General features: G+C 42.9%; 1 protein-coding gene and 1 long non-coding RNA gene across 2 annotated transcripts in view; one reads left to right on the top strand and one right to left on the bottom strand.

The window, feature by feature from the left end:
- The window catches only part of LOC143934364 (uncharacterized), a 19,174-nt gene extending 15,003 nt beyond the window's left edge, over positions 1 to 4,171 (top strand). The window contains exon 4 of the long non-coding RNA XR_013263255.1: positions 4,043 to 4,171. This is a non-coding gene — a long non-coding RNA (uncharacterized LOC143934364). The remainder of the gene's footprint in view (positions 1 to 4,042) is intronic.
- The window catches only part of PPIH (peptidylprolyl isomerase H), a 53,082-nt gene that overhangs the window by 31,985 nt on the left and 5,474 nt on the right, over positions 1 to 15,623 (bottom strand). The window contains exons 2-6 of the mRNA XM_077457924.1: positions 14,564 to 14,628; positions 10,548 to 10,571; positions 8,928 to 8,972; positions 4,144 to 4,186; positions 1,662 to 1,754 (exon numbers count right to left, since the gene is read on the bottom strand). Of these exons, the coding sequence (XP_077314050.1) occupies positions 1,662 to 1,754; positions 4,144 to 4,186; positions 8,928 to 8,972; positions 10,548 to 10,571; positions 14,564 to 14,628 (270 nt within the window). The remainder of the gene's footprint in view (positions 1 to 1,661; positions 1,755 to 4,143; positions 4,187 to 8,927; positions 8,973 to 10,547; positions 10,572 to 14,563; positions 14,629 to 15,623) is intronic.

Genomic DNA, 15,623 nt, shown 5'->3' with positions numbered 1-15,623 from the left:
TTTACTTAAAGGGGTTGTAAAGTCAATTTTTCTTTTTCTTAAAATAACAAACATGTTATACTTACCTCCACTGTGCAGCTTGTTTTGCACAGAGTGGCTCCGAACCTGGTCTTCTGGGGTCCCTCGTACGCTGTCTCGGTTTCCCCCCGCAAGTACTTCTCACGTTCATGCGAGCTCCCTCACATGGTGAGAAGTAATTACGGGCGCACTCCCGTGATAAAGCCAGCGGCTATAGCCGCTCACTGTATCACTCGGCCCCGCCCCCAGCGCGCCACGTCATTGGATGTGATTGACAGCAGCGCGAGCCAATGGCTGCGCTGCTTTCAATCCATCCGCTCCAGCCAATCATCGGCCAGGCTGAGCAGCGAAGAGGACGTTGGGGACGAGCGTGGGACTTTCGAGGGGTCAGGTAAGTAAAACAGGGGGGCTGGGGGGGCCCGACACTGTCAGATGTTTTTTCACCTCAACGCATAGAATGCGTTAAGGTGAAAAAATGTTTACCTCTACAACCCCTTTAACCCCCCTGGCAGTATTCTCGAGTCTGGCTCGGGGTGAAAATTTTGTACTTTTAGCGGTAACCCTGAGCCAGACTCGGGACAAAATCGCTGAATCCAGTGAGAGCTTACTTACCTTGTCCCCTGGATCCAGCGATGTCCTCCCGCTGTACGAGCGAGCCGTCCTCCACTCAATGTATCACGGAGCCGAGCTCCGTTCCCTGCGAGCGTTGCGACGCACGGGGACGGAGAACGGCGCCAAATTCAAAAAGTGAAACACACACATTACATACAGTATAATGTAATCTTACAGATTACATTGCTGTATGTAATTATTTCACATCCCCTTTATCCCTAGTGGTCTGCCCAGTGTCCTGCATGCAGTTTAATATAAAAACTGTTCTTTCTGGCTGGAAACTGGAGATTGTCCATAGCAACCAAAACTGTCCCTTTACATCAAAAATGGTTTTAGACCAGCTAGAAAACAGCAATAATAAATTAGAATCACTTGCAGAATTGAGCGATAGGGAAATGTGGGGAGATCCGTCATCAAATACTGAAAAGTAATGACAGTGACAATTCTGCAACTGAGCACATTTAAGTGTTTTTGATTTGATTACATTACTGAATATTTATTATTATTTGGTATAATTATTTATATATTATAATTTATGATTTCATTTTTCAAACTTTATCATACCTGGGATGTCTGCTAGACTCTGGTTTGGACAGATTTAAGTTATTCCTAAAAATGACAGGCCTACAATATAAAACTCCAAATTTCCATACAAAATAATTGTACTGCTTTCAGCACCTAAAATCTGAAATAATCGTACCGCCAGGGAGGTTAAATAGGTCCACATGTTGACAATAGTCAAATGGAGGACTTCCCCTCAATTTGGAGATATTTTCTCTAAATTCGTGGCTCAAGCCGCATAAACATACGGCCCATTCATGATCTAGGGGCCTCAGCTCTGTGAGTGACACCTAAATGTGGCTCTTTATATACTGTATATGACTGTTGTAGCTCTAAGATGAAAAGATAATTGAGATAAAGTGGATTGGGCAGTTTCTCACAACAACTTCAGCATACATTAGCAGTCCTGGCTTTAGTATAAAGTCTGCTAGCTAATTCAGGATACAAAGAGAGGCGACTCATATACATACCATGGAAAGAAGGCCAGGAGCCGAATGTTTTAGTTTAAAGTTCTCATCTGCAAATGGTCCTCTGTATATACTAGCCACTCCAGTGCCGTCACCCTGCGGGAAATTCAGTACAGGACTAAATCAACAGGAGGCAGTTTACAAGACAATCCATCTTTCAAAAGCTTCACATTTGCCCATAGAATACCCAAAGGTCTCTTCCAACAAAGCAAGCTGCTTAGGTCTCAGCATTTTCCTCTAGCAGACAAAATATACGTCAACACTGTGACCACGAATGTTCCTAGATGGTGTGTCATGGCAATGGCAAGAATGATATAGCTAACGTTAAAAAAAATAAAATAAAAAATATTATATGTGTATATGTATATATATATATATATATATATATATATATATATATATATATATATATATATATATATATATATATATATGCGCTGCACGATTCTGGCTAAAATGAGAAACAATTTTTTTGCTTAGACTATAAAGATCACGATTCTTGCGGTGTAACATCTTCTCTCACATTATACAAAACAAAATTGGGCTAACTTTACTGTTTATTTTATTTTTTTATTCAAAGTGTATTTTTTTCTTTTAAATTGCGTTTGAAAAACTGCTGCACAAAAACGGTGTGACATAAAATATTGCAACAATCACCATTTCATTCTCTACGGTCTCTGCTATAAAAAAATATATATATATCATGTTTGGATGCTCCAAGTAAAGTAAAAAGTTTATAGCAAAAAATAATGATTTTTACTTGTAAGCAACAAATGTCAGAAAAGGTCTGGTCTTTAAATGGTTAAACTTCCCTCATTTACACAGTTTTTTCCTCTGATAAAAGAAGGAAAGGATACTTTGTTTCTACTTATTGGTGTGTTGTAAAAAAAATTTGGCAGGCTGCCTGGATTTTTTTTTTCCAGCTGCGAGAACTCTGCACTTGTTAGAAAGATGGTGACATGCTGTTTCGAAGATCGGGAAGGGAAAAAGATCTGATTTTGATTCTTAACGATAAATTGTGCAGCTCTAAAATATATCCTCATCAGTTCAACCCGAATGTCCCAGCTTATTGCTGGCGATGCAAGCAACACTTGGAAACAGGGGTGGACTGACAACTCATGGGGCCCCCGGGCACTAGGGGATCATTGGGCCCCCAGGTTTAAAGATGGCCACCACATGGCAGTCATCTTTCTGATGCAACATAAATGCGGCAGGACCTTGTGGAGGGGCACCTAGCTTGGCGACATGCAGAGTGGCAGGAGACAAAGCTGGAGATCCAATAAAGGTACCGGGAGCCTGTCATGAGCAGTGCCATCTTAACAGCATCAGGGGCCCCATCATGGGCAAAGCAATGCTCTGGGGCCTATACCAGGGTGGAGGTGACCTGTGACATGCATAGTCACGGTACACAGTGGGAGTGGCATAAATTGGGCATCGTTTGGAATGAAGCCCCCCAGCACAGTAAAGTCACCGCTGAGAGGGTTGACAGGTTCCTCCTGTGTCTTCCGGGTTTGCAAGCTCCGGCTTTGTGATTGGCCAGAGCTGCGATGACGTCACTCCTAGGCATGCACGCGGGAACAGCCATTTCCAGCAAGGGCTCTGAAGGTCCAGCAGTGTAAACTCATGCGCCGATAATGTCATCCACTGCATGCACGCTGAATATCTCCTAAACTGTAAAAGCTTAAGAGATATTCACAGTACCTACAGGTAAGCCTTGTTATAGGCTTAACTGTAGGTACAAGTGGTAGTACAGAGTTTACCACCACTTTAAGTCCGATAAAAAAAAAAAAAAAAAAAAAAAAAAATTAAAAATGTATTTTTTAATTGTTAATAATTATATTTTTTTTTTCACAACTCTGTTGGGGGGCTTTGGTGAAATATCAGGGGTCTAAACACCCCCTGAAGTCTCACTTTTGTCATTATGGGGTATCGTTTGTAGAATTGTGAGGAAAATAATTAATTTAATCCATTTTGGAATAAGGTTGTAACATAACAAAATGTGGAAAAAGTGAAACGCTGTGAATACTTTCCGGATGCACTGTACACTGGGAGATATTTAACATTATTTTAATCTGTGTTTATTTTTTATGGTTGGGCAGGGGTCACTTTGTTTATTTTATGTAAAATTGCAACAACCACCATTTTATTCTCCAGTGCCTCTTTTTCTTCTTTTTTTTTTTCGGAGGGCAGGGTTTCTAGGTCTTCTAAGTAATTTTCTAGCAATAAAATTCTGATTTTAACATTTACTGTATGTGAGAAACGTCATGGGTGGCCTAGACAGGAAGTGGTTAAAATGCTAAATGCCCAGACATATTGAAATGTAAAATATATACTAGCTAAAAGAAGACATTTTATATTATCTCTGTATACTTATCCATCCACAGGACTAATCGGATCCACAACACTCATCTCCCCCCAGACACTCCTTGTTAAACTACCACATTCTAAACAGTTTCAACGATGCCGAGTTGTCATGGAAACTCACATTGACAAAGTCTCCTCCTTGTATCATGAAGTCTTTTATTACCCTGCGGGGAACAATAAAATAGAGGATGTAGTAAAAGTATCAGGCGGCACAATTGGCTATAAATGCCGACGACATTGCAGGTCAGAAATCAATGCCATCGCATCCCAGCAGAAGCCGTACAAAGGGATCCCGCTCCATCGCTCCACACGCGAGATCTTTGCACGTTCTCTGCAATGCATGGGACCTATATAAGGCCCATGCTCAATTCTGCATTTCAAAAGGCTGTTAAAAATGTATGTTTTGAAAAAAAAAATTTTTTCCCCCCATGCACATTGGTTGCCAAAAAAACGCATAATATATAAAGTAACCAAAACAAAACATGCATTATAAAAAAGAAAATGTGCATTATAAATGGTTATTAATCAGACAGCTGTTTGGGGACAACACTTTCCCATAAATATTATTCTGATATGGATCTAATTTAATGTAAACCTCTGAAATCAACCTGCCCAGACGTTCAAGCCTTTTGGCTGCATGTCATCCGCTTCTTACATGACCACATGGGTTCTCCGCTGCAGGCTGACCCCAAAATCTGCCTGCTAGGTCTTCTTCCTGACGCTCAGACCAATCGCTGTCATGCTGCCTTTCTGCACGAGACCCTGTTCAGCGCTAGAAAGCTGATCGCCAAGCTTTGGCTGCGCACAGTACCACTCACAGTTAGAGCGTGGATACTTGAGGTGAATCTGTCACTGCCTCTGAAGAAGGTCATATATGCGCATAGGGGTTGCCCCAACAAATATAATAGGGTATGGGATAGGTGGCTTGCCAATCCAGATACATGTGTGGAGACTGCTTAATGGTGCACAGTAGGCACCCTGCTGACAGTTGAAATTTAGAAATTATGTGTGATCTACGATCCCAGTCTATTGGCGGAACTGGCCGGTGGGTAGTGGGGTTGGGGGGGTGGGACGGGACTGCCGATGGTATGACATTGTTCTGTATGGCCTCGGGGTGCGGCCTGTTGGACGGTTGTGCTCCCTGGGCCGTATTACCGATTGCTTGGTGGTCCTAAGGGTTGGGTTGGTGGGGTGGTTTTAAAGAATGTTTGACCAAGGTTGCTGTGCTGTTTGTCGAACGCTCTGTATGACATCTGTATCTGTACTCTGATAGCCATGTTACTTTCCAATGCTCTGTATGCTGTATCACTTGTTGATCTTGTCCACCAATAAACTTGTTGTTTTCAAAAAAAAAAAAAAACTCTGAAATCAAATATGAACAAAGTATATCCTTCTATAGTGTGTACTTGTCTCAATTATGAGCACTAAGGAGGTTATTTACTAAAGGAAAGTCCACTTTGCACTGCAAGTGCACTTGGAAGTAAAGTCGTTGTAGATCCGAGGGGGACATGCAAGGAAAAAAAAAAATAATAATAATAATTTTAGCTTGCACACGATTGGATGATAAAATCAGCAGAGCTTCCCCTCATTTCATATCTACCCCTTAGATTTAGAGCGACTGCACTTACAAGTGTACTTGCAGTGCAAAGCGGATTTGCCTTTCGTAAATAACCCCCTAAGTGTCCTTTCTGTCGGCTGCTTTTTTCCTCTGCTGTCTGCATGAATCACTTTGGCAAGTTTTCCTGACACAAAGAGAAAAAAAAAGTGACATGGGAGCAAGATCCAGCACACAGCCTGTGATTGACAGCCTCTGCTCTCTTTGTGAAGGGAGGGTGTGTCCCTTTCTTCCAATCAGCTGTCAGAGGTGGGCACTCGGGATGAGATCTACCGATGAAGCCTATTGGAGGGCGCTATGCGTCTAGGAGGGAGGAGCCGAGCCAGTGACATCACGCCAACACCGCTGTGTACGAGGAGAGTGGTGAGCCAGCTCATGTAGATTTGTTATAAAAGAGATTTTTACTGTTTTATCTTGTAAGTGTATTCCATTGGGGGTTTTTAATAAATAGTTAAAGAAGTAAACCCTGATGGTTTTTACTTCCTCTTTTTCCCCCTGCAAAAGTAAAAGCATAATGGGCTACTATGCATCGCATACTAGCCCATTATGTGCCACTTACCTGCAAACTAAGCCTGCGATGTCTGTGTCCATCTTCACCCCTCTTTCTTCCTGGGCCGTGGACTCCGGCTCTGTAAGTGGCTGGAGTCGTGGGAGCCGACGGTCACGGCACAGGCCCTATAGAAATGGCACGATTGTTTTTACAACCTCTCCTGAACGATTTAACTTGACAGATAGTAACCCATGTTTAAAAACGGCCGTTTTGCCACGTTTACGTTAAGAAGCATTAAAAAAAAAAAAATTATATTAATATATATCTATCTCTATATATCTCTCTCTCTCTCTCATATTATATATATTTTAGATAGATTCTATTTTTTTTAAATAGCCAGAAATGAATAATGTCTGTAAACGAAACGCGGCTCTAAACGCTTGAAATGCCTCTAAACACAGCTTCTGAACCCATTTTTTTTGTGTTCCAAAAAAAAGCCTCTAAACTCAACTGCCTAGAAATGACTATATACAAACCTGTGTACATGTACTGATAAGAGGAGAGTTCAGGAACAGTTGAAAAAAATGCTCAACTGCTCCTAAACGTTCGTTTACCAGCAGCAGTGTACGTGAGGCCTAAGGTCTCATGTACATTTCTGCTGGTAAACGGACGTTCAGAGGCAGTTGGATGCTTTTTTCAGCTGCCCCTGAACTCACCCAATGTTATCTTATGTGTACATGCACACAGGTTTGTTTATGGGCAGTTTCGTTTAGAGGCTTTTCTTTGAAGGCAAAAAAAGGAGTTTAGATGCTGACATTTTAGACGCCAAACACGTTTAAAACACGGTAACGCACATTTCGTTTACAGACGTTTTTCATTTTTGGCTATTCTGAACAAAAAATGCTTTTAAACGCAAACGCGGCTAAACGCGGCATTTAAACATTGCAAAATGGACATTTTAATTGTGGGTTACTATCTGTCAAGTTAAATCGTTCAGGAGAGATTTTTAAAAACGTCCCGTGTACATTACGCCACCACTTTCAAAAGGAAAGCACTATGTATCTGCCTCTTTGTTTCCTATGGTCCGGTTGTTGAACGTGAACACAAGAGCTACCCGAGACTCAAGAGGAAACAAAGCAGTTCTCCCCAGGAGCAGAGTGATATTTGATGACGGGTCTGATTATTTCTATTTTGAGGTGAGCAGGTTTTTCACCTGGTGTTGGGAGCACTTGCAACACAAGAGGAAGGATTTATCACTGAACAATGTTGGTGGAAGACAAGATTTAGATTGACACTTATAGAGGAGTGGAAATGATTATTATTTTTAGAATTGTTTGTGCAACGATCACAATGGGAGAGAATGACGCTATATTTGTTTATTTGCAAGAGAATGTACTAAACATTTGTTGCGCTGCACTATGAAAGTATAAATTGTCATTGGCTGCTGCAGCGGTCATGTGATTTGGGAGCAACCAGTTCCTGATCGTGTATGGTCACTGAGAACAGTTGGAGGGTATGCTCTCAGCACAGAACAGTGCAGATAGCAGACACACCTGTGCATACAGCCAGAGTTAAAGCTGAGTTCCACCCAAAAGCCTGGCTCGCAGTCCCGCTCTAATTCATCAGATTGAGGTCAGGACTCTGTGCAGATCAGTCAAGCAGCAAATGTGACAGGGGGGTGGTTCCGAAAAGTGGAGGTTCAATTTTTGTGTGATCCTCCGCTTTAACTTGACTCAAACTGTTATTGCAAAATGAACAGGAAACATGAAAATTCAAGCGCAGAACTTTAACCTCCCTGGCAGTTTTAAAGTGTGGCTCTGGGTTAAATTTCAGCAAAAGTGGTAACCCCGAGCCACACTCGGGATTGCATTGCAGGATCCTGGGGCGGTATACTTACCTTGTCCCCAGGATCCTGCGATGTCCTCTGCCTCTCTGTGCTGGGCTCTGTTCCCTGCGAGCGTTGTGATGCACGGTGGCAGAGCCCGGGGGCAAATTCAAAAAAGATCAGGTGATAAATGTCTTCATTAAATAAAAAGAATGAGGCCAGGTTCACATATATGCTAGGGAAGGGGACCGCCGCTCCAGGTGGAAATATGAATATAGAACTCTCCTCAGAACTGGAACACCAGGTGTCGGCTAAGCATATAGCAACATGAGACAAAAAGGAAGTTCTGGACAGCCGCACTCTGGAATATAACCTTTATTTGTAAAAAGTCAAACAGATACAAGCCACAGCAAAAAAATGGGACAAATAACTGACGCGTTTCACACTTAACAGTGCTTAGTCATAGCTGTCGCGACTAAGCACTGTTAAGTGTGAAATGCGTCAGTTAGTTTGTCCCATTTTTTTTGCTGTGGCTTGTATCGGTTTGACTTTTTACAAATAAAGGTTATATTCCGGAGTGTGGCTGTCCAGAACGTCCTTTTTGCTTCACATATGTGCTGCCGTGGGTTCGTGCCTTGGGTCCGGTGTGTCCCTGTTCACCGCTTCAGGTGCAATTTCCGCCCAAATTTTTGCCTGCATTCGCACCGAAACCGGACCCAAACACGCACTGGACTCTTTTTCAATTTGAACTGTGGCCGCCCCTGATAAGTGTGAACCAGCACTATTGCATGTCATGCGAATTGGATGCGGTGAAATCGGCATCCAATTTGCATATGTGTGAACCCAGCCTGAAAGCTGATGCCATCAACAAAGAAAGTGAGGGACACAGTAAAACCCTGACAGAGGGTTTTCACCATTTAAAGCTCAGTTCCAAAGAAAAAAATGGTTTTATTATATAAAAACTTCTATACTAACCTGTGGAAAGTGCTTCCTTTGTATCCTATTGGAACGCCATCTTTTCTACAAACATACAAAAAATAAATATTAGTAAAAATGTCTTAACAAATTCAATACCGGGCACTTATACACCTTCCTGCCCAGACCAATTTTGAATGACAATTGAGCGGTCATGCTACACTGTACCCAAACAAAATTTCCCACAAATAGAGCTTTATTTTGGTGGTATTTGATCGCCTCTGGGATTTTTATTTTCCGCTAAACAAATAAAAAAAGACCGAAAATTTAGAAAAAACATTTTTTTTGTTTCAGTTACAAAACTTTGTGAATACGTTTTCTCCTTCATTGATAGGCATTGACCGGGCTGCAGTGACGGGCACTGATAAGGCGGCACTGATGGGCGCCAATGAAGTGGCCTGATAGGCGGCACTGATATGCGACACAGATAGACACTGATAGCTGGCACAAATAGGCGGCAAGGATGGGCACTGATAGGCGGCATTGTAGTGTACAGTATTGTAGGGATGGATGCCAATCAGTGCCAAACAATGCATGTCAATTAGTGATGCCCATTGTGGGCACCGATCGGCATCCCTGGTGGTCCGGTGACGTCCCTGGTGGTCCAGTATGAGCATCCTTGGGGGGTGCTGCGCTGATAATCGATCAGCACAGACCCCCCCCCCCGTCAGAAGAGCAGCAATCGGCTCTCCTCTACTCGCGTCTCACCAGCTCTTCCTATTTACACTGTGATTGGACACGGCTGATCCCATGGTAAAGAGTCTCCTTCAGACTGACACACCGCAACAACGATCGCCGCGATGCACGCCCCTAGGGGGCGCGCAGCGGCTTAATATCCTGATCACGTCATATGACGTCCGGCCAGGATATTAAAACCACTTTGCCACCATCATTTTGCTATATGGCGGGCGGCAAGTGATTTAAAAACAGCAGGTGCTAGATAATAACCCCCTTCATTACAAGCTGTGCTTAGACTATAGCAAACTGATTGGTGGGTAATCATGGGCACCACACTTCTAACATATCAAGATCCACACATTCATTACGGTGGGACTTTTTTCTATCATAGCACTGAAAACGGTGTGGTAATGAACTTGTATTACAGGCTAGTACCCAAGTGGTTTAAGTGTAAGCGCACCCCTTTCTTAGTTTACTCAGATCCAAGCAAGTTACTGCAAGATACTGCTTCCTCAACTGCCCCACTGCTTTTCAAAACTCTCCTTGGCCGGCCCTGTACATGCATTCTGTAATGCAATTCATTCCTATGGACTTCGGTGTAAAAGTCGGTACGTAGAAGTCCATAGGAAGAGTCACTGGACTGGAGCTCAAGAACGGCTTCTTAATGATAAAGGTTCCAGAAAATCAATATTTTATTCCTGGCGACATGTAGGGTTTGTTTAGATAAGCTGCACTGCTTTTCAGAGGGCGGTAGAGCAGCGGCTGCCTGGCATTCAGGAGGCAATACTTCTTTTTTTGCAGCCAATCAGGGATTCTGAATAGGAATACTATGTCACTTGGGTAACGTTTGGCTGAAGGAGACCACTTGTATAAAATGTTACTTGTATAAATGTTGCTGTGCTGCGATCACTACAGGGAGTGCTAATACGATACAATACATACCTGAACTCCCCAGTGCAAAACTGCCTGAAAGGTAAGAAAAGATACATATGTTACATTATGGTCAAAATGAATTTTTAGTTTGCCCAGCAAATTAAAACTTGGGGCCAATTTTTTTTCTGCACAGGAGACATACTTGGAGGGACATTTATCAAGCAAATTAGCGACACAGTAAATTGCAAATCAAGCCAACTCATTCAAAAAAAGTCTCTGCCACAGGTTGGGAGACAGATAGTAACTCTGTTGCACAGCAAAGCGAGGCTAAACAGGAGCAATGATACATAATCTGCAACAGATTTACTACAAGGTTGCATTTTAAGACAAATTCCTTCCTTAATAGCTTTATTGCAGTACTGAATAACACCTAACCGCTTTATTGGGAATCGGATTAAAGTGGAACTCAGTAATAGAGGTCGTCCGATATATCGGCCGATATTTGCTGTTTTTTAAATAATCGGCATCGGCCGATTCTGCTGATAAAAAGCCGATTCTACAGCGGGACTTTGAAATGACTTCTGTAAGAAGTCAGTGTGAGTTGCTGAGTTGTCATAGCAACACTTTCCTCCTCTCTGGCCAGACTGCCAAGAAAAGAACTAAATGTTACAATGTTTACACTGAATGAATGAAGTCATCTCTGTGTAGAAGTTCTCAGTTTAACCATTTAAATACTTTTCTTACACTTGTTGCTTACAAGTAAAAATCCTGTATTTTCTGCCAGAAAATCACTTAGACCCCCAAAAATTATATATATTTTTTTTTAGCAGAGATCCTAGGGAATAAAATAGCGGTTGTTGCAATATTTTATGTCACACGGCATTTGCACAGAGGTCTTTCAAATGCATTTTTTTGGGAAAAAAATACACCATTTAAAAAATAAAAATAAAATAAAAACAGTAAAGTTAGTCCATTTTTTTTTTTTGTCCAAAAGTTTTGACTACCCGTTTTTATTTAATATATAGGTTTTTTTTTTTTTTTTAATCTAGATCATACATACAAGTAAACTGATTGGAGGTTTGTTTCGTTTAATAAATGTTTAAGTGTAAGAAATTTTCTGTATCACTAATGAAGGCTGCTTTCACACTGGAGCGGGAAGGCGTTGATGGTAAAACGCAAGTTTTAGCGGCGCTTTACCATCATTTTAGCGGTGCTATTTGGCTGCTAGTGGGGCACATATAACCCAGCTAGCGGCCAAGGAAGAGGTTAAATGCGCCCATGAAGCACCGCTTCGGCAGTGGTGCCCATTCATATCAATGGGCAGGAGTGGTGGAGGAGCGGTATACACCACTCCAAACGTGCTGCTTGGAGGACTTTTTTTTTTTAAGATCCTGCCAGCGCATCACCTCAGTGTGAAAGCACTCTGTCTTTCACACAGACTGCAGGGGAGCCATTTTGCAGGCACTTTACAGGCGCTATTTTTAGCCCAAAAGCGCCTTAAAAAACGCCCCAGTGGGAAAGGTGTGTTAGATCAAGGGGGATTAAAAATAAATAAATAAAATAAAATAAAATCGGCCTAACATATCGGCCCAAAAAAAAAATCGGCATTATATATCGGCTATCGGCCACCATGATTTCTAAATATCGGCATTGGCATCGGCCAGAGAAAAACCCATATCGGTCGACCTCTACTCAGTAATAATTCTGTCCCAGTTGTCTGCTCGGAATACAGCCACGGGGGTCACAAATACACAGGAAAACTTTCGCACACAGTTTGCTAAAATGGAATCACACTGATTTTTGTCTGTGATGCTAATTTGCTAGATACCGTATATACTCGAGTATAAGCCGAGATTTTCAGCCTCTTTTTTGAGGCTGAAAGTGCCCCCCTCGGCTTATACTCGAGTCATCGCTGTCTGCCCGCTCGATCAGCGTGTCGAGCAGACAGACAGCGGCCATTCTATAATTCAAAAGCCGCGCCTCCGGCTCCGCCTTCGCCTGTGATAGGCGGAACACTGAATTTCCCAGCAGCCTGTGTTCCGCCTATCACGGACATCGTATCATCCTCGTACTACGGACGAGGATGATACGATGTCCGTGATAGGCGGAACACAGGCTGCTGGGAAATTCAGTGTTCCGCCTATCACAGGCGAAGGCGGAGGCGCGGCTTTTGAATTTTACAATGGCCGCAGAGGCGCCGACGAAGAGGGCACGGGACGGAGGCAAGGCAAGGCACGGCACGGGACGGGACGGGACGGAGGCAAGGCAAGGCACGACACGGGACGGAGGCAAGGCACGGCACGGGACGGAGGCAAGGAGGCAAGGCACGGGACGGAGGCTCGGGACAAAGGCTCGGGACACAGGTAGGCTGGACACACACACACACACACACACACACACACACACGGATGGATGGAGACACACACACACACAGGGATGGATGGATACACACACACACAGGGATGGATGGATGGATGGATGGATGGAGACACACACACACAGGGATGGATGGATGGAGACACACACACACAGGGATGGATGGATGGATGGATGGAGACACACACACACAGGGATGGATGGATGGATGGACACACACACACACAGGGATGGATGGACGGACACACAGGGATGGACGGACACACAGGGATGGACGGACACACACACAGGGATGGACAGGCATGTCTCACCCTCGGCTTATACACGAGTCAATAAGTTTGCCAGTTTTTTGGGGGGTAAATTGGGGGCCTCGGCTTATATTCGGGTCGGCCTATACTCGAGTATATACGGTACATTTTCCCCAGTGTATTTGCAACCTGTGCGTCTATATTCCTGGGCAGCCAAGTGCAAAAACCTGAGAGTGATTCATTACTGTAGTGAGACAGATTTTCAACCCTTGGCACTCAACCTGCTGCCCTTTGGCACTCAGGGTCCCAGCAGACACTAATCTGTGTTTCCCTATTGCCCTACTATAGTAGTGATTTCTAGCAGCCTTATGTAATATGTCTCCAGTCTATGAGCGTCTCCTGAGGAATGTCCCCAGTCTCCTACAACTCCTATAGCATGTCCGCAGTCTCTGACCATCTCTTGCAGCACGTCCGCAGTCTCTGACCATCTCTTGCAGCACGTCCGCAGTCTCTGACCATCTCTTGCAGCACGTCCGCAGTCTCTGACCATCTCTTGCAGCACGTCCGCAGTCTCTGACCATCTCTTGCAGCACGTCCGCAGTCTCTGACCATCTCTTGCAGCACGTCCGCAGTCTCTGACCATCTCTTGCAGCACGTCCGCAGTCTCTGACCATCTCTTGCAGCACGTCCGCAGTCTCTGACCATCTCTTGCAGCATGTCCGCAGTCTCTGACCATCTCTTGTATCGTGGTTATTGTCTTTGACGATATCCTGTTGCGGTAGGTAAAGTAGTGTGGGCTGAGGATGAATCCACTAGGGTTACACTAGTATTCCACTAATATCTCCTGTTGTACCTGCCATCCCTGATTATAAATAGTCACTCAATTTTATAAGCATCCCTTTGGTGATGTCGGGGACCGTACTTGAGGCCGCCTATCTCAAGAAAGTTGACCACAGTGCTCTAAACAGACGCATAACTAAGAAGTGGTCAGAGTCAGGTTTCAGTCTGACAATGCTACTGTCACACAATCTATCTCATTGCTCCTGTTTATCCTTGCTGTGCGATAGAATTGTCCCCTTAAGTTTTTTCTGCAATAAAGATTGCACAAGGAGTAACATAGCCCTTGGTTGACCAAACAAGATGGCCAAAGACATTAAGCCCAGAAAAACCTGGATATAAGATGACAGCGCCAGCGAGGCAGCTCAAGAACGGTTGCACCACTGGAGCAGTAACCACTTTAGTTTTCCACAGATTTACATAAGTTTTTTTGTTTTTTTTTATATCTCCAAATCCCTTTTTCCAAAAAATAAATAAATAAATAAAAACACCAAAGCAGGTGAAAAGTTTTTCACTCTGGATACAATGTCTTGGCTTGAGTTCTCTTTGAAGTTTCCAGACCACGACAGCTTATAGACTAAACAAAAGTCAGAACTTAGACAAGAGTCAATTCTGGTGTTTTACCTGAAATTTTCAGCTGTTTTGGGAATGACATCTGCAAAAAGCTCAATCTTCATTCGTCCAACTTCCTGAAAGTAAAAAACACCAATAGTGCATTACAAGATGTCCAGGGGATCTAAATATACCTCCACAGATCAACAAGAACCAGTAACCTGACATTGTGTAAAGTCACAACATAAATACTTCAATAAAAGTGAACAATAGTAAATATCCTAACTACACTTAAAGCGGAGTTTCAGCCATTTCTGTGTTTAACAAAAGTCAGCAGCTACAAAAAGTGTAGCTGCTGACATTTAATATACAAATTTGACAATTTGTCCTTTAGATCAAAAGAATACACTTTGGTGTGTAAATGAGGGAAGTTTAACCACTTAAACACTAAACCTTCTTTTCTGATATTTGTTGGTTTCATGTTAAAATCATTTTTTTTTCTAGAAAACTACTTAGAACCCCTACACATTTTATAATAATATATATATTTTTTTGTCACACTGTATTTGCGCAGCAGTCGTTCAAATGCATTTTTTGGGGAAAAAAAATACACTTTAATGAATTAAATACAAAAACTAAAACAGTAAAGTTAGCCCGATTTTTTTGTATATTGCGAAAGATTTTACGCCACGAGAATCGTGATCCTTCAAAATCGTGATTCTCATTTTGCCCAGAATTGTGCAGCTCTACTAGGTACACGCCCCCCCTCCAAAAAAAAAATGACATGCCGAATGTGCGTCAGCCAAAAAAATAAAAATAAAAAATTCAAAAACATAATCACAGAGTTGGAAAAGGGGTCACCCCCCTTATGTCAGCATTTTGTTGGACCAATTTTGCTTTAATTACAGCCTTTAGTCAGTTGGGATATGTCTCTACTAACTTTGCCCAGAACTGCAAAGCAGAAGAAATAGTCCGCTATAACATTTGCTTTTTAGGGCCCCCCCCCGGTGGGTTATGCCATAATGTGCTAGTATGCACAGCATATTAATACATTATAGCAGACTTGCCTGTCATATGCTGTCCTCCAGTGCTGTGGTGGAATCACTCCGCCAGGCCCCCGTCGCTTCCATCT

Source organism: Lithobates pipiens, unplaced genomic scaffold (assembly GCF_037356315.1).
Source record: "Lithobates pipiens isolate NorthernLeopardFrog02 unplaced genomic scaffold, aLitPip1_a1.2 Scaffold_27, whole genome shotgun sequence".
Taxonomy (NCBI): domain Eukaryota; kingdom Metazoa; phylum Chordata; class Amphibia; order Anura; family Ranidae; genus Lithobates; species Lithobates pipiens.
Note: the sequence above shows the minus strand (reverse complement) of the source record. Positions and strands in the feature narration are given on the sequence as shown.